General features: G+C 59.1%; 1 protein-coding gene across 4 annotated transcripts in view; it reads right to left on the reverse strand.

The window, feature by feature from the left end:
- The window catches only part of CORO2B (coronin 2B), a 32,441-nt gene that overhangs the window by 1,144 nt on the left and 12,374 nt on the right, over positions 1–18,923 (reverse strand). For all 4 annotated transcript variants that reach the window (XM_083849700.1, XM_083849699.1, XM_083849701.1 and 1 more), the window contains 10 exons: positions 13,557–13,757; positions 4,878–4,994; positions 3,202–3,351; positions 2,760–2,924; positions 2,437–2,553; positions 2,063–2,167; positions 1,860–1,956; positions 1,240–1,352; positions 661–751; positions 401–540 (listed from right to left, as the gene is read on the reverse strand). In XM_083849700.1, the coding sequence (XP_083705826.1) occupies positions 401–540; positions 661–751; positions 1,240–1,352; positions 1,860–1,956; positions 2,063–2,167; positions 2,437–2,553; positions 2,760–2,924; positions 3,202–3,351; positions 4,878–4,994; positions 13,557–13,757 (1,296 nt within the window). The remainder of the gene's footprint in view (positions 1–400; positions 541–660; positions 752–1,239; positions 1,353–1,859; positions 1,957–2,062; positions 2,168–2,436; positions 2,554–2,759; positions 2,925–3,201; positions 3,352–4,877; positions 4,995–13,556; positions 13,758–18,923) is intronic.

The following is an 18,923-nucleotide window of genomic DNA, read 5'->3' on the forward strand; positions in this document are numbered from 1 at the left end:
TTCCAAGGCGCCGCAGCCGCAGCGCTGCGGAGGAATTTTCCCCTCCCTGCCCAGCGACAGCCAGCACACACGAGGTTTGCAGGCACGAGAAGAGCAGAGCCCTCTGGAAACGCACCCAGCCACGCTCCCCCAGCACCTCCCCGTGTTTTTCCAGGGGAGGATTTCAGGGAAAGCTTTCAGGAGCGTGATGCTGCTCCGCCGGGGTGCTCCGCGGGTACGGTGGGCTGCCCTGAGCTGCCGGCACCGTGCTGCAACGGGGGTAAAATGCTGCAGATGGGGGGTAAAAATGGGGGACACCTCGTTCCCCGAACCCAACCATCCCTGTGGCCGTGCTGATGGTAGCGGGGCTGCTCCTGGGGCGCAGCGCTGGGCTGGATGCGGCCGCGCGGCGCTGCCCTACCTCGTTCTCCGTGCGGGGCGGCACGTTCTCCAGCAGGTCGATGCCGTTCACCACGACGCCCCTCTTCTCCCTCACCGGCGCCTTAAAGACGATTTTGGACGTCTTCTTGTAGCCCTCCTTCAGCGACATCAGGATGGGATCTGGGGGGCGGAGGAGGGGTGAGCGGGGGCCGCTTTTGGGGCTCCCCCTCCCCAGGACGATCGCCTGCAACCCCCACGCAGACAGACCCACGGACACCCCCGGCACCGTCATGGTTTTACCTCTGTTCACCCCACTCAGCCACTCGTCCGGCGTCAGGGCCGGCTCCGTGCCCGGAGTCATGGGGTAGATGTCCTCTTGGTACGTCTCCGACTACAGACGTGGGGAAATAAAAGCAGCGGCCTCCATAAACGTGCCCCCAAACCCACCCAAAGCGCTGCGAGCAGCAGCTCCCTCCCTCCCTCGGCGTGCAGGAAGGCAGCCGCTCAGGCTGGTTACAAATAACGGGCTGGTGTTTACCCCATTAAGTCAACTCAGAAATAAAGCATCCGAGTGATGCCCGTTTAGCTCGTGCTCCGCAAGAAAATGATACCAGGGCTGCACGGGGCTATACGGGACCTTCAAGGGCTTTGTCCCTGCCGAGCGCCGCACTGTGGGGGTCGCAGGGGGCGTTTGGTCTACGGGCAGAAACGCCGGGGCTGCCCATCTGGCTGGGAACTGAAGCTGCAAGGCAGGGAGAGGCAGCAGGGGGTCTCCAGCAGGCAGCCAAGGGTGAAGCCGGGCCAGTTTTGGGCACCCAGGGGTGCTGCTCAGCCCCAGCCGTGTCCTCCCCCCCGCCTGCACGCTCCCCGGGGACTCACCCTCCTTGGCACGATCATGGAGATGGGCTCGATGAGCCCCTTGAGGGTGACGAGCTTGTAGAAGCGGAAGACCTCGCAGGCCGACACGTCCAGCCCGTGCTTTGGCATCACCCCTGCGGACGAGGCGTGGAAAATTACCCCCCCCCCCGGGCAATAACCCCCACAGTGCTGCAAACGCTGGGACCCGGCCAGCTCCCCGGCGTGCAGGACCCCAAAAGCCACGGTTCTTCACCACAAGACCCAAACCCTCACCGAAGGCATCCCGGGGGCCTGGGGTGCAGGCAGGGCCACAGCGGGGGCATTTGCAGGGGGAAGTGGGACAGGGCCGAGCAGCTTTTAGTGAGGAAAAATCCCAGCGATCGGCGGCTGAGGTCCCTTGCTGCAGCCGTGTGACAGCACGCAGGGGGAGTCACCAGGCGTGCTGCTGGCAGGGACCGCGGCTCGGCGCGGCTCGGGAAGGACAGCACGGAAACGTGACGGTTCTGCAGCCCCGCGGCAGCCACGGCACCAGCTGATGGCAGAACGCAATTACCTGCGCCGTTTAATTAGGCGCTTTCTGCCGGCTACCTTTTGCACGCTCAGGTTCAGCAGCGGAGGCCGAGCGGCACGGCAATCCTTACCCAGTCCTTTCTGCGGGGCCGGAGAGCGAAACTCCATGAGATAGCTCAGGTAGGGCTTCTCCGAGCCGATCTCGTAGTACCGAATGTTGCCGTCACCCTGGAGCGAGCGCGGGAGGAGGGCAGGTTTAGGGCTTTGTTGGGTGCGGGGCTGGACAAAGAGACCCCGATAACAGCCCCCGGCCCCCCGGCCTCGCCAAGCGCACCTTGCCAGCCAGGTACAGCATGTGGGTGTCCGCGTCGTAGAAAGGGAAGAGCAGCCCCGAGAGCCCGTCGATCTCCTCCTCGATGAGGGGCATGGACAGATCCTCCTGCGCAAGTGGAAAATCGCAATTAATAGCCTGGCAATGAAGATGTCCGGAGACAAACCCACCGCCTTGCCCCGCGGCACCATGGCAGGAGATGTCCCGGTCCCCAGCCAGGGGCTGCAGAGCCAGGGGGTCCCCAGTGAGGTTTTGTCATGGATGGGGCCCTCCCGGCCCGCCAGTATGGGATTTTTGGGGTCGGGGCACCCCATTGCGGGGTGAGGGCAGCCCAAAGGGCTGGGGGATGCGGGGCTGAGATGGAGCCTGGCCCTCACCTGGTCCCACAGGGCGATCTGCCGCGTGTTCCAGCGCGAGACCCCCGTGGTGAGCAGCCGCTTCGTGCTGCCCAGGAAGACCACGCGGTTGACGCGGTGGTTCTTGCAGCTGGCCTCCTGCAGGACAGGACAGGACAGGTGTCGGACACCACCGAGAAACCACCGCCTTCCCCTAAACAACCCATTTTCTGCCCCCCTGATTTCCATCTCGTCCCACCAAGTCGCGCTGTGAGTACCAGCGGTACCCCGCGGACGTCGCTCCGTGTCTCGGTGGGATTCCTCCCCGTGCCCCCATCCCCAAACCCTCCCCGGGGACCCCGCACCTGCAGCACCCTGCCGGAGCGCGGCTCCACCACCCGCAGCTTCTTGTCCTTGCAGGAGGTGGCCAGCAGGCTGCCGTCCGTGTTGAAGGACATGCAGAGGATGACGTCCGTGTGGCAGTCGATCATCTTGACGGGCTCCCCGATGTCCAGGTTCCAGATGAGGACCTGCGAGGGGGGGGGGGGGGGGTCGAGGCTGCATTTTGGCCATCCCAAGATCTATTTCAGAGCTGAAACCGCTCGCTCAGCCCCTCCAGAGCTCCTCACCCGCCCTTCTGGGGCTGGCGTTTGTGCCAAACCCACGCAGCCCCTGCCAGCGGGTGCCAGGCACCACGCACACGGGCACTTGGCCATCACCGGGGGGGGGGGATTTCGGACACTGAGGTCCTGCCCCGGTGCATGCAGGTGCTTCCCGCTGGTGCCGCGGTGCAGGGCTGGGGCTCACCTTATAGTCGTAGCCCGCGCTGAAGAGGATGTTGTTGGTGGTGGGGTGCCACTCGACCAGGCCGACGCGCCGGCTGTGCCCGTACAGCTCCAGGACGGCCTCGGTCATGTTCCTCTTCAGGCCGCCCTCGGGGATCTCCCATATCCGCACCTGCGGGACGGGACACGTGTCGGGGGGGCTTTGGAGACCCCCCCGAGGCCCCCGTCCCCCACCCGGAGGGGCTTTGGGCTGCTCCTCACGGGCAGCTGGTGCCGTGGGGTTAAAACTAACCCCAAAAGCCTCGGCACAGCAAGCTTTTGCTGGACAACAGGAGGCAAGGCGCTGGGGCAAAATAAGGCTTTTTCAGCATCTCCTCGATTAAACAGCTCCAGATAAAGCCATCAAAAAGCATTTATAATGCTCTCGCTGCCATTGCAGGTCGCTGGGGTGGAGCTGAGCCCCACCAGCCTCTCGGCCCCGTCACTCCCACCGGCAAGCAGGAGTTTGGGGTTGCAGGGGTTGGGGGTCGCACGGCATGCAGAGGTCGGGCTGAAATCAGATGACTGAGGACGTCAGAGGTTTTCAAACGGGGCATCACACGAGGAACAGCCAACCCCGGCGGCTGGATGCTGGAGGGGCAGCTTGTGAGAGCGGCTGGTTACAAACTGGGTGTCAGGGAACGGGATAAAACCGGGCGTGATTTGCCCCGAAATGCCCCTTTCCGCAGGGAGACGTGTGCTGCAAAGACGGCACCGCGCTGCAGCCCCCAGCATTTCAGCAGCACGGCAGCACTGCAGAGGGAACCAGGGGCTGGAGGCTCTGCTGTGCTAATTGTCCCCTGATAATTAATTAACGGGCCTTGTCCCCGGGGGGGGGGGGAGCCGTTACCGAGCAGGGACCTCGAGGTATTTGTGGATGGGGGTTTGACAGCGTGCCCATCGTGAGGTGGCATCAGGAGCAGCGAGCCCGTGGGGACCGTCCCCTCCAGCACATCCCCATCAGGGGAACGCCCCACCACGGGACAGCCCCAGGGGCAATTAATTGGATTTCCCAGGCTTAACGACGCAGCGGCGATGGCTCAGGAGGCCTTCCCAGCACCATCCCTCCCAGCACCTCCTCTTCCCCCACAGCTGAGTGTAGAAGATGTAATCTAAGGTGGGAGACGGCTCTCCGTGATTCACGGCCACGCTCTGAATTTTTTTTCCATCCACTCAAAATCTTCCTTGACAGGCTTTGGGCTAATAAAAAACGCCGACACGCCGAGCTGAAGGGGAGGATGAGGCACGAGGAGGTCTCGTGCACTGCGGCGCTCGGAGCAGGCGCGGCAGATTTGTGAGCTGTCAGAACTGGGTCACCCCGAGCCGTGCGGAACGGGCGAGGGGTTGGGGCTGTCTCCCTTGTACGAGGCTTTTCTCCTTGCGAGACCCCCTTTGGGACGGACGTGTTCGCACCCCGAAAATAAAGGGGAGGTGAGCATCAGCCAAACACGGACGGCCTGATTCACGTTTGCTACTCGACGCATCAGCCGCCGCGCCGATGACACCCAATAGGTTTTTGCCTGCTTTTTGCACGATTTGCCCATTTTTCTGTGCCCATCTCCGCTCCCCCTCGGTGAGCTCGCCGTGACACCAGCGGGAGGATGAGCAGAGCCGCGGGAAGATGCGCGGAGCCAGCCCCAAACAAATCTCCCCACTCACCGACGTGTCCTCGGAGCACGACGCGATGATGTTCTCGATGAAGGGGTTCCACTTGATGTCGAGCACATTGCCCTGATGACCGCACACTTTGGGGTAGTTTGGCTCGATCCGGCCTGTCTGCAATTAAAACCAAAATATACGGAATTTACAGATGAAGGTGATCTTTTTAAGGCTGGAGCCATTAGGAGAGCAGGCTCCGTAGTTCACCCCAGGATGGTTTTTCCCCGGTGTGGCTCAGCTGAACCCCGCAGGAGAAGAGGTTTTTGCAAACAGGACTGCTCCACACGAGCCCCCATGCATCTGCAGGGGGAGGCACCACCGACTGGGGTTTTTAGTAAGAAATCTCTGTATGACCACCCAAAAACACATGAAAAAAGGGCTGGAACTGACTTGAGAGGCAATGAACTCGTCCCTGGGAGGATCAGCCACGAGGTCAGTTAGGAATCGGTTGGTACTTTCCTCCTGAACTTGGCAAGCAATGTTGAACAAGGGTAAAATGTACTCCACTTAACAAATCCCCCGTGACTTTGGGACCACAAACACTCTTGCTTAACGATGCTAATAACGCACCAGTTACTCCAGGCCATTTGAGGCGATCCTTTCACACGGATGGAAACCCTGGCAAGACCTTTAGGACGGTCCAGTCTCGCCAGCAGGGCGAGGGCAGCGGCAGCAGATGAGGGCGCACGGCACAGCCCGATGCTCAGCATCCTGCTGTGCCAGCACAAAAGCTCCTCGTGCCGCAGCCGGGACCCCACAGCCCCCCCCCCCGGTTCCTTTCCCTGGTCCTTTCTGCATCCCCAGGCACCCCTGCAGCGCCCGCCAGGAGCGGATGGCAAGCTTCGGAGCGTGCAAAGTAGGTCAGCGCGACACAGCCGCTGAATATTTCATAGTCCTTCCAGCTCTGACCTTTCGGAGTATCGAGCTCCTGGCTTCATTTAACACAAGCAAAGCAAGGCGGGGAGGACACCGAGCTGCATTTTACGCGTCCGCAGCCAAGGGCAATGGCCAGGAGTGCTCCGCGCAGCCGGATCAGGCCCAGCAGCTCGCCCTTGCACCATTGCTGCTGGGAGGATTTATCTGAATTAATTTGCTCCTGGGGAGACGCAGCTTGCTAATTGCACGGTGAAGCGGGGCCGGTCGCAGATCCCGGAGCCTGCTTTCCATCAGCCGGTGATGCTGCTTTTGGACGGCTCACTTGTAGCATGACAGTGCAGAAAACCATCACGCGAGGCACTGGGAAACACAAGGAAAAACGGCCCGCGTCCAGCAGGCGCTTCCCCAAATGCCCCCAGAGCAAAACCCAGCCCCGCAGCTTCCCTTGGCACGCACAGAAATGAGCATTTCAGCTGGAAGTGCAAAGCTAACCGGAGAAGAAAAGCAGCGGGCTTTGCACACAGAAATCCCTGCGGTCTGCAGTTTTTGTGTAGGATCCATCCTGCGAAATGCCGGCAGCTCCAGGCGGCCGCACGCTCAGGGATGTGCACCAGGCTGCTGCTGCCGCCGTGCCCGGGGAAATCTCCCCCCCCTGGGGGCTGTGTGCCTCGTAAATTGGGGTTATTTGTACAGCAAGGAGCCAGATCTTGCTCGGATTGATAGGGCAGCTCTAAGGCATCCCTCGGACACAGCCCGGGTATGAGATGAGAACCAGCCTGGCCTTACAGCACCAGGGATGCGGTTGTGGGAGCAGTTCATTTATTGGGGAAAAGGGAAAAATCAGGTGCCTGCCGCTGGTCCCTTCGGTGTGAACACACCGACACGTTCTCCGTGCCCGTGGCAGGGTCACCGCACCGCTGCCCCTGGTCCCTTCCCGACAGCCACCGATGCCAGGCTGGCTTAGGGTGGCCCCATGACGAGCACCTAAAGATGCGCCGCATCCTCCTCCAGGTGCCGAAAGCATCATTTCGGGGTGCTCCGAGCACCTAAACGTTTATAATTCTGCCCGTCTGCAACAATATGGCAGCGAGAGCTGCAGAGCCCCTGGCTCAGCCGCTGCCGTTACCGTGGTCTTCGTGTTTTCCAATGGAAAATAATAATAATAATAATAATAATAATAATAACAATAATAAATATGTAAATAAATAATAATAATAAATATACAAATAAATAATAATAAAATAATAAATAATAATAATAAAGTTCTGCACAGCCAGGGAGGAGCTGGGGAGCACTCAGTCCTGCACCCCCAGCCCTGGAACTGGTGCACTTAGGGCCTCATCCTGCACCCGAGCATCACCAGGGGCAAGGCCCAGCACGTGCAAGCCGCAGGGATGGAGCTCAGGGCCCAGCAGGCCAGGCTGGGAAGGGAAACGCCGAGGTGAACCCCTGGAAGTGGAGGGGAATGAAGCAGCCGCCTCGCCACGTTACTGCTGAGCTCGGCCGCCTGGTCGCAGCCAGCGTCCCCCTCCCTCCTGCCACCTCCCGGGAATTAACGGGATGCCAAGCACGGCTTTACAGGCTATTATATTAAGTATGACAGCAGCCATCACCTACCCGAACAGCGCGGATTATCTGGCTTTCCCTCTATTTTCCCATTTGCATTAGCACATTACTAGCACACGGTCTAGAGCAGGGATGCGCGCAGCAGCTGCCGAACTCCGGGAGGACAGACCTTTTAACTGCGCGAGTTAATGTGCAATCACTTTAATTCTGGGCAACCAGCTGAGTAATTTTCTTTGCAAAGTAGATTTGATGTTTTTTGTCAAAATTCATTAGGCTTTCAGGAGGACAAAGTGGGGTTTGGTTACCAGTAGTAGTTCCTGCCCGAGAAGCCAGGAGTTCTGATTAAAACGAGGCAAACACAGCCCGGGGCAGCGGTGGGCTTGTTCCCATGCCCAGGTTCACCTCCGAGAGGAGAAGGAGCCTCAGGCTGAGTGGAAGCGGTGAGAATAGTGGCAAAAAGGGAAAAAAAAAAATTTTAAAAAACCAGGGGTTCAGGCCCCAGCCTCCCGGGCTGCCATTCCCAGAGGCACCTTGGCAGCAGCCTGGTGAGCTGCAGTGAATCCTAATCCCACACGGAAGCCGGGTCCTTGCCTCGGGCTGCCCGAAGCTCCGTGACCCAAATACCAGCTCCTTAGAGGGACAGACGGGCTTTGCCCCCAGGCTCTGGCAGCTCTGGCATTTTCAGGGCCGGGGCTGGAAGGAGCGATGCTTCCTGCAACCGCAGCCGCCCAGAGCCTGCCCTCGCGCGGCCGCTGCAGCGGAGGGCTGTGGATGGAGAAGGGCTTTGTACTGTGCCTGCGGGGAGAAGGGGAAATAAAGGGCAGGGAATTGTGCAGGTGGCTTAATTCGGTCACCTTGCTGCGTGATGGCTAAGGAAGCTTCCCCCGGGAGCGGCTCAGATGCACCAGCAGCATGCAGAGCCCCAGGACGGGCAGACACATGGCCCCAGGACAGACACCACCACCACTGGGATGGGAAAAGCCTTTTTCCTCCTTGAGGCTTTCCTTGCAAGCCCTATGAATTGTCCAGGCCCTGCTGGGAGCGATTCTGATGCCCGAGTCCAGCCCAGCACAGCCCCGGGGGCCCTTCCAGGTCCTTCTCTTCCTCATCTCCCCCCGCAGCTCCCCGACCTCCTGCTGGTTTTGCAGGGATCAGGGGAGGTCTGCCCGAGCTGCCCGGGATTTGCAGGGTTTCCTCGGAAATCCTTGAGTACACACAGGTCTCTAGTGGCCGAGATTAAGAGTAAATACATTTGCGGCTGTCTTCTTTAAAGGAGGTCTCTCTTCCTCAAGAACCAAAAGAGGAGAAAATCACACAGATTTCGCTGGCCCGGGGGAGGCCCCCGCTGATTTGGGCACACACAGAGGTCACCGCAGGTGACTCGGTTTTCATCAGGAGCCAATTCCAACTGAACCAGCACAGGCAGGAGAAAAATTGGACAAATCCTTGGCAGGGACCCAAAAAAGCCGTGGCAAGTGATGCACTGCCGGCACAAGACCCGGGGGTTCGGAGAGCTGCAGGCACAGCCGGGCACCGCGTCTGCACGGGGAGTTGTTTGAGCAAGGAGAAGGCAAGTTCCTGGGCAGCTCGGCCAGGGGAGGCGGTGCACTGAGAGACAGAAAAAATAAAAAATTTCCTTTTCCCCCCAAAGGAAATTCCCACTTGCAGGTGGAAGGAGATGTTCCTGCCCAACAAGTGAATAAAGAGATGCCCCAAGCCTCTCCCCGCCTCCCTTCTGCCAGGACGCCCGTGGCCAGAGCCAGCCTCGGAGGAGGAGGTCGCACTGAGAACGTGCACGCCACCACCTCCCACCGCGCTCAGCGGGCGCACGGCCGGAGAGCAGCACCGGTGCCACCGCAGAGAGGTGTGAGAGAGCCTCCTCCAGCCTCCTCCATCTTCCTCCAGCCTCCACCAGCCTCCTCCATCTTCCACCAGCCTCCTCCAGCCTCCTCCAGCATCCACCAGCATCCACCAGCCTCCTCCAGCCTCCACCAGCCTCCTCCAGCATCCACCAGCCTCCACCAGCCTCCTCCAGCATCCACCGGCATCCACCAGTCTCCTCCAGCCTCCTCCAGCATCCTCCAGCATCCACCAGCCTCCTCCAGCATCCACCAGCCTCCTCCAGCCTCCTCCAGCCTCCACCAGCCTCCACCAGCCTCCACCAGCATCCACCAGCCTTCTCCAGCCTCCGCAGCGCCCAGACTCCAGCGGGCGCTCCCCAGCGCTGCACGAGGACCCCGTCTCCTTTAGGCGCAAGGCAACCGTGCGAGGCAGAGCAGGGAAAGAAATCCACGTCGTTGCTTTGGCCAGGATGGAGGCTGAAGTAGCAGCCGCTCCCCTCATGCAACATAAATACTCCGGCGGGCTAAAAACATCCGTCTTCTGCCCGGCCACACTGCGGCACGCCCGTTACCCGAATTTTGGGTAACAGAAACTTCTCCAGCCACGCCAGACCCAAACGCCGAACACCAAAGCCGCGCGCACGGACAGCGGTGTGCTCCAATTAAGCGCCGAAGCCTCGCTGCAGAGGTATTTATCCGCGCCATAAAAGCAGCAGCTGGGATCAAGCTTGTTAATTAAAAAGACAAAAGCCCGCATAATGCTCCCGTTAAATGGGATTATGGACACTAAAAATAACCCCCTGCTCGCTGGTAACAGCGAGGCCGGGCCTTCTCTCCGCTTCAGCCGGCAGAGGGTGCAGGCAGTGGCCGCGGGGCTGCACCGAGAGCCCACAGCGGGGCCCCCCTCGCTGTCCCCTGTCCGTGGTGGGCACCTCAGGGCCTTTTTGGGGCTGCAGGGGGCCAGCACCCGGCCTGACCCCCCCCCGCTGCTCCCCGTCACCTCCCTGGGAGCTGCTGGGACGTCTGCGCCCCAGGGCAGAGCACGGCGAAGCACGTTGACTTTATTCCGTTAAGCCTCAGGTCTTTTTGATTTTTATTTTTTCCCCCGCTCATCTCTAGACTAAAAGGGGATGTCCCCCCCCCATCCAAAATCAGGCGCAGAAAAACCCACGGCAGCATCCCGCGGTGCTACGGGGCCAGGCAGACCGCGCAGATCTGGGGGGGGGAGTGGGGCCTAGGTTTTGGGGCTGCCACGCCGTCGGTCCCCGCCGCCAAGCCGTGTCCTTTCGTGCCGGCCCTGGTTAACGAAGGGACGAGCGCTAATCGCGGGCAGCTCCTTGCCGCGGGGTTCGGGCTTTGCCCCGCAGCTCTCCCCCGGGGACAGCGGGGACGCGGCGGGGGTGTCTCCATGCCCACCCCACGGGCACGGCGGCTCAGCCCCACACGAGCCCAGCTCCACGAGCGGCCCGGTACCAGCACCAGCCCTGGCCTGCAGCTTCCCGCGGGTAAACAAAGCCTCCTCCTCCTGCCTCTCCCCTTCCTCCCGGCACAGCCAGACAACATTGTCCAGCCGAGGACAATAAGCTGCTTTTTTTGCCCTTTTTTTTTTTTTTTTAACCCCTGCAGAAGCAGAAATCTGCAGCGCCAGGAGCCACGCTTCTGCAGAGGCTTCCCCAGGGCCCCCCCCCGCAGCATCCCCCCAGCACGCGGCGTGCCTGGGGGCTGCCCCCGGCCCTGCCCCGTCACCGTGAAGCCGACCAAAGCCCCAGCACCCCGACACCTCCAGGCCCTGGGGAGGCGTGATCCAGGAACCCCAAGATGCAAAGGCTCCGCTCTGTGACTCGCACGGCACAGCTAAGCCCGTTCTGGGCCGATCGATCAACCAATTAATAAAGTATTTACAACGTGGACACAGCGCTTCTGGTATTTTTAGGGTTTCTGTGAGGATATTTTAAAAAATGGGCCAAAACCTGGCTTTCCCATAACCCCACGGCTCCTTCTTGCTCAGCGCTTTTGCCCTCACATTCTCACTCCCAGGGTACTCCAAAAGGGGGTTTCTTCCCCAAAACCAGACCTGGGGAGCCCCAGGTTCGTGCTCGGGGACGTCCCAGGCCTCCTGCACGAGCTCTTTCTTCCCGAGGAGCAGGGTTTGGCTCCCGCTGAGCACCCGAAGGCAGGCTCGCAGCTGAGGGCCCAGCGCTTCTGATGTGCCGAGGAACATATGGCCCGGCGTATGCAAATGCATTGTCACTCCCAGCACAAAGCAGAGGGGTTTTCTGGGGAAGATTTCTGGCGAGGACAGAGGGCAGAAATTTAAAAAAAAAAAAAAAAAAAAAAAAGGGAAAGATGGCAGCAAATCAAACCCTGAGCAGATCTGCGGTATCTAGGTTACCTTAATTATGTTCGGCTAAATATGGATGCCAATTAATTAGATGGCTGCCGATTTCCAAAGAAAATTAGTTTACTCTTAATGAGCTAATCAGTTCCTATTTAAAAAAAAATAAATAATGAAATTATTAGGTTGTACAAAGGAGCGTGCAGTCACTTGACACGGAGAGCCAAGGTCTGCTCCGACGGGGGCCGACGGTCCCATGCGAACAGGTTGCGAGCAGCACCGCGCTCCCTCTGCTCTCATCCTGCTGGGACTGCGCTCCGTTTGCCAGGAAAAAATGGTGATTTTCTGGCAATCCTGGGTTAGCAGCTTGGGATTTGGGGCCTCGAACAAGCAGAGTGTGCATGGGCGCACTCGCAGCCCGGGGCTCGGTGCCTGCAACGCCGCAGCACGGGGCAGGAGGCAGAGATGCAGGCGGCAGCGCTCCGACGGCTGAGGGAAAGCTCCTTGTTTGCAGAATATTAATAAGAGTCAAGCTGTGCGCTGCAATTAAAACGCTGATTATAATTTCTTCCATCTGTAGCCGATGCTACTCGAGAAATTAAACAAAAATGCAGAAGGGACGCGGACTTTACGTGGGGAGAACCGGCCGCTCCCGACAGGGCGGCTTCTGCAGAGCCAGCTGAATTGTTTCGGGGGGGTTAAAGCTGCATCAAGGAGAGATGCACAGATCCGTGCGGACACTCCTGCAAAGAGCTGGGGGAAGCCTTCGTGGGGAGGAGAAAGCCCGATGCTGCAGGGGAAGGAGTACGTGCTCCAAAGAGCATTAATAGCACCGAAGTGTGCTCAGTGCCTGTGTGCAGTGCTCCGGGCTGGTACAGCTGCAAACCAACCCCCAGCACGGCACGGGACGTGGCTCCCAAACATCAGCAGCTCGTGAGGGGCTGCGGCTTGGTGATGAAGTCCTAAAAATAAATTCTGCTCGAGGTGGCACTGCTGCAGCGCACGGAGCAAAAGCCCTGCTAGAAAGGCTTTGGGGCCAGTGACGTCCCTGGGGCCAGGCGTTCCCTCGCTCCAGCCCTGAGATGGAAATGAAAGAGACGGATCGGGTGTGGTTTTGTTCCTCCTTATCTTCTGGAGCTGCTGCGGATGAGTCACAGCCGGGACCTGGGCAGCCGCAGGCTGTGCCAAGCTGTGCTGAGCTGTGCTGAGCTGAGCTGTGCTGTGCCAGCCGAGGACGCAGAGCTCATCTGGACCACGGCAGGCACAGCCTGGCCTTAAAGGGGCTGGGACGGGGATTTTGCAGTGGAAAATTTGGGTTCAGAGCTGTGCGCTCGCTCCCAGGCTGCCCGCAGCACCGCATCTGATGGGTGAGCCCACGGGGCCCAGCTCACGTACAGGGCAGGGACCTGTGACCTGCCGGGCAGGACGGGGGCTCCCGGGGACCCCCCGGCTTTTTGGGAGCCATGCTGGTGAAACACGGGGGTGGAAAACCTGTGTGGCCTCTGCTGCTGCACGAGGTCAGGTGGGGACGTGCCCAGCGCCCAGCCTGCCATCAGCCTGTGGGCACGTGCTCATGGAGAGGCCAAAAACAGGAGAAGCCTTTCGGAACCAGAAAGGATGGGATTGGATGGGATAGGATGGGATGGGATAGGACAGGATATCATAGGATAGGATAGGATATGGATATGGATATAAATATGGATATGGAAATGGAAATGGAAATGGATATGGATATGGATATGGATATGGATATGGATATGGATATGGATATGGATATGGATATGGATATGGATATGGATATGGATATGCATAGGGTAGGGTGGGATAGGATAGGATAGGATGGAATGGGATGGGATGGGGTGGGATGGGATAGAACAGAATATTTCCAGTTGGAAAATTTGTTGCCCTGCAAACATCGTGGAGTCCAAATGTTGCAATTTCTTCCTAAAGAATAAACTCGACTCCCCAAGTCATCTTCCCAGAACAAGGACACCCCGCTAAGGGAGGGCAGAGGGGGCCACACCACGCTGGGGCGCTCTGAGCGGGGGCCGTGCCACTCACCTTCTCGAGCGGGATGACGAGGAAGGAGCCGCCGCCGGCGCTCTCGGTGACAATGGCGAGGAAGCGGGCGTTGACGGCGCAGAAGTGGTTGTCGTGGACGTTCTTGGTGATGGGGATGCCGTCAAAGCAGTGCTCCCGGCTCGCCACCTTCCCGTAGACGTTGCGGAACTTGGAGCTGCGGTACTGCGGGCGCCATGACATCTGCGGGGCAAAGAGCGCGCTCAGCATCCCGCTCACCCACCGCCAGCACGTCCCCCCTTGGCCGTCCCCAGGGATTTTCCACCCCCAGCCCGTTCAGGGCAGCCCTGGACACAGGACAGCTCCTGCCTGAGGAAGCGCGGCAGGGCAGATCTGCAAGCACACCACCCCCGAAAAGATACCAGAGGTGCCCCCGGTGCAAGATGCAACCCGCAGAAGGCATTAAAAGCCTCGGTGCTGTTGCAAAATTTAAGCCGATGGCCCTTTCAGCATGCACTGCTTATCTAGAACACGCAGCACCACTACTTCATGCGCATATGACAAAGGAATTAAGGCTTTTAATGCGATGACTTGGAAATGGATTAGTCTGAGCCACATGAAAGCATGCACCGGTGCAGAATAAGAGCACTCAGACACGGAGCGAGCATCAGATCGCGGTAGCACTGCGTCCAGCTGGCCCGGCTCTTTTTGCACAGGTCTCCCCTTGCAGCAGGGCACTGCTCGCAGGGGCTGCACCAGCCCCTCCTGCTTCCCCACAGCAAGCCGAGCCCTCCGTGCATGCGCAGAAACGAGGGCATTATCGCTTGTACTGCCTGCTTTGCTTTTTCTAAGTAAAAGGCAGGCTGTTTTCATCATTTTCGGTCCCTTTTTATTTTTTTTCTGAACAGTCCTTATGGCAGCATTAGTGTTACAGACAAAACCTATAAAGATTTAACGCACGTTGAGTGTGCAGAAGAGCATAAGCGTCCAGGCCACCTCAGAGCAACACAAGTACTCGGCTCTGTCCAAACCCTGCTAATTGCCTGCTGGAGGACTCGGCGCAGCTCCTGTCTTCACAGCCATTGACAAAAGCGTGCAATGCGCGCTCGAGCGCTGGGCCAGCTGCTGAGAGCAGCCCTCAGCAAGGGGCAGCACCAGGGAAGCATCCCCGCGGGCTGCTCTGATGCCCAGGAACCCAGCGACTCCTCCAAACCCAAGGCCACAGGCACATCATCTGCAGCGTCTCCCCGGGAGGAAAGAGGACTGCAAACTGTGCCATTTCCATCCTCGACTCCTACGAGCAGCTCACCAGCAGGCTCAGCTCCTGGTTCGGGGCACTGGTCAGAGTCCCGAGCAGCAAATCTCGGCCTGCCTGTCCCGTGCATCGCAGGGCCAACCACGCGGGGGATTCAGCACCGACCTCAGCAGCAGAGCCCCGCTGCGCCGACGTCCCTCGCCGCATCCTGCGCCCTGCTGCAGCAAGCCGCCCGCCGGCAGGGCCGCGTCCTGCTGGGCAGACCCCAGCCCTGAGCCCCGGCGCTTTGCCTTGGCCCCGCACCCAGGCATCGCTCTGGGAGCACAGCCACATTTTGCAGCCCCCCCCCAGCAGCTCACACACCGGCAGCATCCTTCGGAGGCCGTGCTGGGGCCGCATCTCGGCCCTTCTCCTTGCGCAAAGGCACCAGGGGGAGGTGGGTGCACGGACCCTGCTCTGCCCAGGGTGCTGGGTTTGCACCCCCCTGTATCAGAGGCTGTCCTTGGGTCACAAGAAAAGAGGACGCGGATCCTTGAGGATTTAACCCAAAAGGAGAGCAGACAGACGTTTTTTTTTGCATGGAAACAATTCTGCTCTGAAAAATGCAGACTCACGTCCAACAAAGCGCTGCGAAGCTTTGCCAAACCTACCCGAGCGGTCAGAGCGAGGCAGGGCAAGAAAAAGCCCCGACCACAACCCAGGCTGCTTCTTTCAAGAGTTTCACTGCTTTTTGTGTTTTCCTTTTGCTGAACAGACCAGCTTTCATTACGAAATTAGCTCATTTATGAAGTTAAAAAAGCACGAAAATATCTTTTAATATTTTTTTAAGCTCTCGAGTTGCTCCCCTGTCCCTGGGCGAAGCTTTGCTCCCATTCCTGCTGCCCACGCCGCTCTGCTCCAGACCTATTTTTAAAAAAGCCCCAAATCTACCAGAAGGGCCGTTCTTTCCATACTTCCACAGTGAATTTCTCAGATGACTTGCGGTGTTATCCCCACGCAGGAGGATGCCCCATGAGGAAAAAGGGGCTCCTGATATTTCGTGCATTCAGAAACGGAGCCTTATCAGTCGCTGCCAAACGAAGCATCACGGCAAACGAGCTCCGAGGAGCCTGCAGAAACCCCTCACCCCCAACGCAGGGCCCTGCAGGCGGGCTGTGGATGCGCCCTCCACGCCGCCCGCCCCGGCAGCGCTGCTGCTTTGGGGATTGCAGCATTTCTCCGTTTCTCTCTTCCCTTTGTTCTTTCACCAAAAACTGGGCAAGCCTCCATCCCACCCCCGCCGCAGCGGAAGGAAGCAATAGGCTCGAGTGCGGGTTTGGCTGGAGAGATTCCCCAGTTTCTTTCCTTTGCCCTCCGTGAGCATTTCCTGCAAACGGCGGCCAGCGGCCCCGGGGCTGCAGGCAGCCCGGAAACGCCACCAGAATCTCGGGAAACGTCTGGGGGCTGCCCATGGCCCCCCATTTCCTGCAGGTTTATTGTTCTGGCAGCAGGCAAGGCTTTCCCGGGGCAGGAATAGCTCCTGGTGCCACGGGGGAGATCCCCAGGTCCCCCCGCTGCTGATTTGGGGACGTGGATGGATGGGAGAGAGCATCCAGGGGAAGCTGCCTCTGGCCTTGGTCCGTGAGGGTGCTCCTGGCGCTGGTGGGATCTGACCTTTGGGGGGTCCCTGAACCCCTTCCCCAGGGAGCACGCAGCCATGCAAGAGGATTTTTGTGCAGAAATAAAATGGAAAAAAAATCTGTCTGAGCAAAAAGAGCTGGCTTCCCATTGTGTCGTCCCATTTGGATATTTTTGTGAGCGATGCGTCAGTTCTGGACGGATGAAAACTCTGAGTCTTCACGCAGGCACCTGCTTTATTCTCCCATTTCATTCCAACATTTATTCCTCCGTTTGTTTTTCCCCAGGACACGCATTCAGACCTTCTCTGTGAGGCCCCTGCCTGCAGGTCTGTGCGTTTCGTGGATGCCGCAGGGCAGAAGCAAAGCCCACCGAGGGCTTTTGGTCGCACACCTCATGCTGCAAGCACGGGATGCTGAGAGTTTGCAAGTGGGGAAGTCAAAATTTGTGATTTCACCAGAAACGCCATTTTACTACGGAAAACGGCTGCAAACAAGTGCAGGTTTCTAGCCGGCAGGAGGACAATCTCCTGTCCCGTGGGCTGTGCAATCCAGCCGGGGAGGAAAGCAGCCCCTGCCCCGAAGGAATTCAGCTCGGTGGAGACAAAGGGGAGAGGAAACGCTGGAAAAACCTCGCAGCCACGCTGCTGTCCCACGCCGCAGCCCCCGGCCCCGCTGCCTTCTGCTTCCTCCCGGGGGCTTTGCTCAGGATCGTGCCTGCGGGGAGCGAAGCACCTCATGTCCCCTGGGGCACGGGGAGAGGTGGCCACAACATGGACGCTCTGGCATCAACGCGCAGAGCCCTCCGTGTGCCAGGGGATGGGGAAATTCCCTCAAAACTTAAGATTGAAACACGGCATTTGCTTCCTTCCCCCTGAATTTAAGCCCTTGCTTGATCTCCTTTCAGGCAGCCGATGGGAGCGCTGCTGCCGGCTGCTCTCCAGGCGACGGAGGATGCCGGGAACCAGAAAAGCCCTGCTAAATTTAGCTCCCACGTGCAGCAAGCCCCGGCCATCCACCTGCGTGCTCGCTGTAAGCCGCGGGCAGCCCCAGAGCCCCCGGTCGGCTCCTGCTCAGCTCCGGCCACAAGCAGGCGGCTCCCGTCACCGCGCCGCGCCGAGCGAGGGGCAACATCAACCACCCTACGAGGCGTGTTTTATTACGAGACCTGCTCTCTGAGTACTTCTCTACTTTCTGCTGATGCTAATGGCATTTTATTTTTCCATCACCTCACTCTCAATGGCTTGGAGACATTAAAAAAACAGAACTATCGATTTATCGGAGCCGTTTCCATCCATCCCCCAGAATCAGACTGATGCGCCGCCACTTCCAGTGCTCACTGCAGCCCCGCGTTATTCTTGGACTCTGACTCTTCCTGTAATTGCAAAACTCCTCCCTTGTTTTAGGTTGAGCAGAGCTTACAAGAAAAATGAGAACGCTATAAAGCACTTTGAAGCACGGCAATACAATAAATCACCTCCCCGGCCACAACGTTCAGCATCAACACTGAGCCTCACGGAACACACGGCAGCAGAGAAATTCTCCTCCCTGCCCCAGCGTTTTCGGGATGGCTGCAATGTTTTGCTTGTTTAAGTGCTTGAGGGGAAGAGCGTGTCCCCAGATCCCTCACTGGAAGGGGGAAATCTCTTTCGCAGCAGGAGCTAGAGCAGAAAATAGGCGTGCTGGGGAGCTCCGAGCAGCGACACGGAGCCGTTTCGGACTCAGGGCACGGCATCCGCAGCGCGGGGCGTTCGTGCCAGGCCAGCTCAGTTCTTTCCCTGCAGCCACGGAGCTGCAGTGAGGGCAGCCTCCATCCCAGCTCTGCCTCCCGGGGGAGGCTGCCCAGGCCGGGATGGAGCAGATTTGGGGAGGTTTTTGCTCACGGTGCCCAGCAAAGAGGCGGCTCCTTGCTGCGCCAAGGGAAACTGTTCCGCACATCCTTCCTCTAGCAAAAAGGATGTCATTGAAGATGAGCCTTTAGAAGAAAACCAGAGGAGAGCTGGCTTGTTTCAGGGCATTTGTCAGTGCATCGCTTTTGTGCTGTTCTTCAAAAGCAGAGGAAAAGCAGAGGGTCAGGAAAGACACCCAGGGCAATATCGCAGTCAGAGAGCCCCACGTTCGCAGCTTCGGGGGAAGCCTACAACGTTCCCTGGCACCTCTGCAGGCTCCCACGAGTTCCTTACCCTGACACTGCCCCACAGCAACAGCAGATACGTGCAGCAGATGAATGGGAGCATGAAATGTAGGTCACTTAGAGAGAGATTTTCCATACGGGACGGTGCTGGATGAGGGCACGGACACCGGGGAGCTGTCGGTGGCTGCAGCCCCCGCCAGCACGTGGCTCTGGTGAAGGACAGGCAGGTTTTCCTCCCGGACAGCATCGTCTGGTCCTCGCATTGAGGATTTAGGGAGCTGCCCTGCCTCTCCTCCCCACATCTATCCCAGGAGTGGTATCACGTACCACAGGGCTGGCAGGGGAGCAAGGGATGGCTGCAGCTGCCCGGGGGGCGAGGGGCGCAGGGGGCTCCCCGGGGTGCA

This window comes from Anser anser, assembly GCF_964211835.1.
Source record: "Anser anser genome assembly, chromosome: 10".
Taxonomy (NCBI): domain Eukaryota; kingdom Metazoa; phylum Chordata; class Aves; order Anseriformes; family Anatidae; genus Anser; species Anser anser.